We start from the raw sequence: 5,804 nt of genomic DNA on the forward strand, positions 1-5,804 counted from the left end.
GGGGGGGGGGGGGGGGGGGGGGGGGGGGGGGGGTTTGTAAGAATTTTGTCTTAAAAATCTAATGGCAAGGGCCTTTTTGAGGTAGTTTAGAAAAGAAAGATAAAGCAAATTAAACGTTAATAAGAACTATTGCTTCTTTATTGGAGAGCTGCAGCTGTCCCCTAACATAAGTGTGCAAAAAAGCCTTAGAGTAAAAGCTTCTCGAGGACCCTAAAAGCCCTAGGCAATGGGCGGGAGGAGTGGGGAAGGTGAAAGGAACTATACACAAAAGAACAACGGGCAGAGCTTCGGGGCGTCAGAGAAGTGGTTACGATTTTTAGAACGGATTTTCGAATTTGTTAGCCTTTTAGACGCTACAGGGTGACAATTTTACATAAACAGCAGAACTTCCTGAAACTCAGCCACCGACACACATAGTATCTATGCTTTTTTTTTTTTTTTTTAATGTGCCCATTCCAGCTACAGGGAAGTTATTATTATTATTATTATTATTATTTGACCGGTAAGGGGATCGTAACCCTTGGCTTGGTGCTGTCAGCACCACGCTCGGCCAGTGAGCGCACCGGCCATCCCTATATAGGATCCGAACCCGCGGCCTCGGCGCTACCAGCGCCACACTCTCCCGAGTGAGCCACGGGACTGGCCCTACAGGGAAATTTCAAAGGCTTGGAGAGTTAAGTGCTTCAGTCCACGTTCGCTTACACAGCTGGGAAACCGGATAAAGGACACGACTGTCAGAACCGTATGCAGTGGGTCTACCATCCAAGAATTGATAACTACTAACGCTTTCATTAACGTTGCCCTTAATGCTAAGTGAATGCCAGATTTCCAGGAACACGTGTTAGTGCGCAGTTCCGATTATGAAAACAGTGAGCGGCTCTGAAAAGAGCCTTTGGGTTTAGCAGTACCTCTCGATCCATTTACTTGGCGCTGGTGTACTTGGTGACGGCCTTGGTGCCCTCGGACACGGCGTGCTTGGCCAGCTCCCCGGGCAGCAGCAGGCGCACGGCCGTCTGGATCTCCCTGGACGTGATGGTCGAGCGCTTGTTGTAATGCGCCAGCCGCGACGCCTCCCCCGCGATGCGCTCGAAGATGTCGTTCACGAAGGAGTTCATGATGCCCATGGCCTTGGACGAGATGCCGGTGTCGGGGTGGACCTGCTTCAGCACCTTGTACACGTACACGGAGTAGCTCTCCTTGCGGCTGCGCTTGCGCTTCTTGCCGTCCTTCTTCTGCGCCTTGGTCACCGCCTTCTTGGAGCCCTTCTTCGGGGCAGGAGCTGACTTGGCTGGCTCAGGCATTTTAACTCCGGTTTCTGTGTGAAGAGAAGAAAATGAAATCCGCTAGTTGGGATCCTACTTAGTTGTACATAATGTTATGTAAATGAAGACTTAGCTTCACGATCTCTGATTCGTTTACTTTTCCTGAGGTCTGCATGCAAATGAGCGATTGTAAGTCTACTCTCCTATTGGTCATATCCTACAGTTTTCCACCAATCAGGCCAGCTTCTTTAACGTAATCAACACTTTTTGTAACAGGCTCCTTTTATTTCAAACAATTCATATTAGTTTGCTTATTAATTTTGAAAGCTAAACACCAAGGTCAAGAGTTTGGATCCCTTCACTGGCCAGCCACCAAAAAATAAAAATAATAAAAATTAAAAAATAAAATCTAGAAGTTGTTTGGAAATGCTGGGGAGGCAAGTTCGTGAAATAATTATGTCTCCAAATTGTAAGGCCCATTTGAAAGCTCCTGGAGGGCTGACCCTGTGGCTCACTCGGGAGAGTGCGGCGCTGGGAGCGCAGCTGCGCTGGGAGCGCTGAGGCTGGGGTTTGGACCCTATGTAGGGATAGCCTGTGCGCTCACTGGCTGAGCGCGGTGCGGGCGACACCAAGCCAAAGGTTCCGATCCCCTTACCGGTCCCCCCCCCCCCCCCAAAAAAAAAGCTCCTGGAAAAGCTCTGTCTTTACATTTGATTCTAGAATCGCACCTAGTTTACTCAAAGAGCATGGATCAGAAGTCAATAGTTCTTCGATCTTTGGCTGAAGCCGGCTTCTTAGCTAATTCTTCCCTTCCCATCTTCGTGCAGAGAAATTACTAAATTGAGCATTCCTTTTTTACTCCCACCCCCACCGCCTTATGTCTCCACGCAACCAAGAGGCAACACTAGCAACTTTCCACCCTGCGGCAGGTTAGCATCTCACAAGAAAGAGCTCCTGAGTTAATGTTTTACCTTTGTTTCACAAAGTACTTCGTTTGTTTTTCTCATTTCAGTGATAAGGAGAAAATCTCCTGAAGATTTATTCAACATCCTTATTTCTTCCTTATTCCCAATTCTGCCAATATAGCAATGGTCAAAATAATAGCTAAGGCGCTTTATTTATATTAATACTAAAAACCCCGATGTGGTTAATAGTACTATTCCTCCCCATTTTACAGAAGAGGAAACCAGAGCACCGGAGACGCGGCATCTTCCTCCAGATTCCATCACTTGTAAGTGGTGGAGCCAGAATGATGATTTAGGCAGAATCCGGCTTGAGTCTGGGCCCTTAACCAAAAGAGACTCCAGCTGCTCCAGTGGGCTGTTTTAGAAAAAGAGAAATGCTTCTTGATCACATTCTAAAAGACTGGGAAATAGAGCATTTCTTCGATGACTACAAGATATTGTTAAAAAGGAAGATGCTTTGATTCTACAATGTAACTAGTCAGAGCTCTTGCTTCCTCTCGCCACGTGATCTGCTTGTACCCGCTGGCTGCCTGCCACTTTTCCTCCATGAGTAGAAGCAGCCTGAGGCCCACGCCAGATGCAGCTGTCCCAGAATCGTAAGCCAAATAAACCCATGTTCTTTATAAATTACCCAGTCTCAGGTATTTCTGTTATAGCAACACAAAGTGGACTAAAACATCCACCTAGGCAAGAACCTCGGTCTCGGTCCTGTCTTTGACTAAATGAACTATGTGGTTGTGTAGAGAATGTGAAGGGAAGACTCTAAGAGATGCTCTCTTTAAGAAATGAGTTCTATAACATGGGTGGTGGCAGTACAGAAGGATTATCTCAAGATGGCAGAAGACTGCACCCACAGCCATCCAAGAGATCTATGATTTCTGTTCAGCGAGGCCATAGACAAAGCCCGCACGTATCCCATGATCCCATGGCTGGGACACATTTTCTTCCAGGGCTAGAAATCAGGGTGAAATAACTCCTTACTCAGAAAGCACAGGGATGAATGGAGTTTGGGTTCTGATTAATACTTTAAGGAAGTAGAAACAGAGTTACCTGAATCAACAGAACCATTACACTGAAGCCAGGTTGCTTCTCTGGGTACTTGCTCCCACCTACCTGTTCTCTTTAATCAACAGGTTCAAAGGTGTATACCGGCCTGTTGGCTCAGTTGGTCAGGGCACCAAAGTCAAAGGGTTTGGATCCCCATAGTGGCCAGCCACCAAAATAAATAAATAAATAATAAAAGCAAAAGAAATGATAAAAGAAGGAATCTTGAAGCATCGGTAATGAAGAATGAGTAATGGAAACACAAGAAATATGGGTAAACATAAGAGGCTATTTCTTCTTATGAGTTTTCTAAACATATTTGATGATTGATACAATGTAACTAGTCAGAAAGGAGAAAGAGAAGAGAGAAAAATGAGACAGAAAATGTAAACTGGATTAAGCAAAAAGTGGCAGAGGGAGAGAAAAAAATAGATACACTGGAAGGAGGGGTAGAGGTAAAAAAGAGGGGTAAAAGGAGAAAGAAATCCATCTAAAGATGATGTACATACAGGAAGAAAACCAAAGAGGGGGGATCCAGTGATACAATTTATTTATTTATTTATTATTTTTTTTTTTTAAAAAGATGACCGGTAAGGGGATCTTAACCCTTGACTTGGTGTTGTCAGCACCACGCTCAGCCAGTGAGCGAACCGGCCATCCCTATGTGGGATCCGAACCCGGGGCCTTGGTGTTATTAGCACCGCACTCTACCGAGTGAGGCACGGGCCGGCCCGAGTGATACAATTTAAAACTGCAAGAAGAAACAGAAAGAGAACCATGTAGAAATGTGATTGGATTGGGCGGGCCCGTGGCTCACTCGGGAGAGTGTGGTGCTGATAACAGCAAGGCCCCAGGTTCGGATCCCACATAGGGATGGCCGGTTCACTCGCTGGCTGAGCGCGGTGCTGACAACACCAAGTCAAGTGTTAAGATCCCCTTACCGGTCATCTTTTAAAAAAAAAGAAAAAAGAAATGTGATTGGATATATAATCAGTCGTCCTGAGAAATTGCATTAAGGGAAGTGGTGTACCCCTAGCCTAACTGAGCCGGTGGAGGTGCTGATGGAAGGATATTGGCACAGATTACAGGGAGAACTTGCCTTATAATTCCACTCAGATGAGACCCTTAACTACAACTAAACTATACAGATCAGATGTTCAAATAATAAGTTAGTTTTGAAACCCATGACTGATTTTAATGAAGTAACATTGCCATTCATGATTCAAAAAATTCCTGCTAAAGACTTTTAAATTCCTGCACTTATATGTGATAGGTTCTGAATGTAACCTGCTCCATTTTAGGCAAGGCCAAGAACAAAATGGCCCCAACCCCTACCCCCTTCGTTTTACGAGAAACCTCATGATTTCTAAGAAACAGAAACCCTTTTGCTTCCACAAGGGCGCAGTTCTCCACCCTGGTCACATAGCTTCTGTATTAGCATAATTCTCCTCCTTGATTGCATCAGCCAGCCCTTGGCACCCTATATAAGCTCTCTCACCCCAACACCTGGTGCTGTCCTCCACTTTGAGCGCAGCCTGGAAGATTCTTTTCCTTTAATAAAGCTTGATTGGTACCCAGCGTTTTGGCTCACTTTCTTTCACTATGTCTATTTGAACAAAAATGCTATATGGCACATAGGTAAAGAAGAAAAAGATAGGGGAGATTTTAAAAATGGCAAGGACTACCCCAGTGGTCCTGAGATTACTTATGTCTGAATGAGGAGGTTTAAAATTTTTTTACAATAAAATATTACATCTGTTGGGGACAAGGGAGACTTCCCCTCCAAACACCCGAAGTTTCACTGAACAAACAAACAAACAAACAAAAAACCAACGAGATGATAGATATAGATTAATAAGGGAAAAAAGAGGGCCGGCCCATGGCTCACTTGGAAGAGTGTGGTGCTGATAACAGCAAGGCCACAGGTTCGGATCCCTTTATAGGAATGGCTGGTTAGCTCACTTGGGAGAGGGTGGTGCTGACAACACCAAGTCAAGGGTTAAGATCCCCTCACCAGTCATCTTTTTTAAAAAAAATAATAAATAAATAAGAGGGAAAAAAAGACATCAAGAAATTATTTGGTCATAGTTTTACGAGACTTGGGAGAGCCTTCAGAGTGAAGACCCAAAGATATAGGGAAAACTGTTTTTAAGCTTAGGTTCTAAGAAGCAGGGACAACCATGTAGAACTGTGATTGGACAAGAAAAGTATGATCTAATGCTAATAGACTGAGTGGGAAACCCAACAAGGCCTGTTCAAATTCTCCATGGCCTTTCTGTGTAGCATTCATTCCTCCAGGATAAAGGGCAGGACCCTTTCTGGAATGGGGGACTTACGACCTACAATCAGACAAGGTAGGTCAGGGAATTTCTTTATGGCCAGCTCCAGGACAGAAAGGTGGGGAGAAGATTAGAGTATAATTTCAGTCTTTATAGCTGGCTTTGGAGAAAGGGGTTCTGTTTTTTATGACCTGCCACGGGGAAGAGGGATTCTAGTTGTTTTTTTTTTTTTTTTTTTTTTTTTTTTTTTTTTT

General features: G+C 44.6%; 3 protein-coding genes across 4 annotated transcripts in view; 2 read left to right on the forward strand and 1 right to left on the reverse strand.

Moving 5' to 3' along the window:
* LOC103586554 (histone H2B type 1-K) overlaps positions 1-1,301 on the reverse strand; it is a 3,512-nt gene extending 2,211 nt beyond the window's left edge. For both annotated transcript variants that reach the window (XR_550157.1, XM_008567850.1), the window contains exon 1: positions 909-1,301. Coding sequence is in view for 1 of the 2 variants with exons in the window: in XM_008567850.1 (XP_008566072.1) it covers positions 921-1,301 (381 nt within the window). In the remaining variant the exon portion in view is untranslated. The remainder of the gene's footprint in view (positions 1-908) is intronic.
* LOC103586556 (histone H3.1-like) overlaps positions 1-2,362 on the forward strand; it is an 18,337-nt gene extending 15,975 nt beyond the window's left edge. Inside the window, exon 3 of the mRNA XM_008567852.1 lies at positions 2,275-2,362. The gene's annotated coding sequence lies outside the window, so the exon portion shown is untranslated. The remainder of the gene's footprint in view (positions 1-2,274) is intronic.
* Positions 1-2,513, forward strand: part of LOC103586557 (histone H2A type 1) — a 19,994-nt gene extending 17,481 nt beyond the window's left edge. The window contains exon 2 of the mRNA XM_008567853.1: positions 2,440-2,513. Within this exon, the coding sequence (XP_008566075.1) occupies positions 2,440-2,497 (58 nt within the window). The 3' untranslated portion in view covers positions 2,498-2,513. The remainder of the gene's footprint in view (positions 1-2,439) is intronic.
* Positions 2,514-5,804: the final 3,291 nt, after the last annotated feature.

The sequence above is a fragment of the Galeopterus variegatus genome, unplaced genomic scaffold, assembly GCF_000696425.1.
Source record: "Galeopterus variegatus unplaced genomic scaffold, G_variegatus-3.0.2 Scaffold351, whole genome shotgun sequence".
NCBI classification, from domain to species: domain Eukaryota; kingdom Metazoa; phylum Chordata; class Mammalia; order Dermoptera; family Cynocephalidae; genus Galeopterus; species Galeopterus variegatus.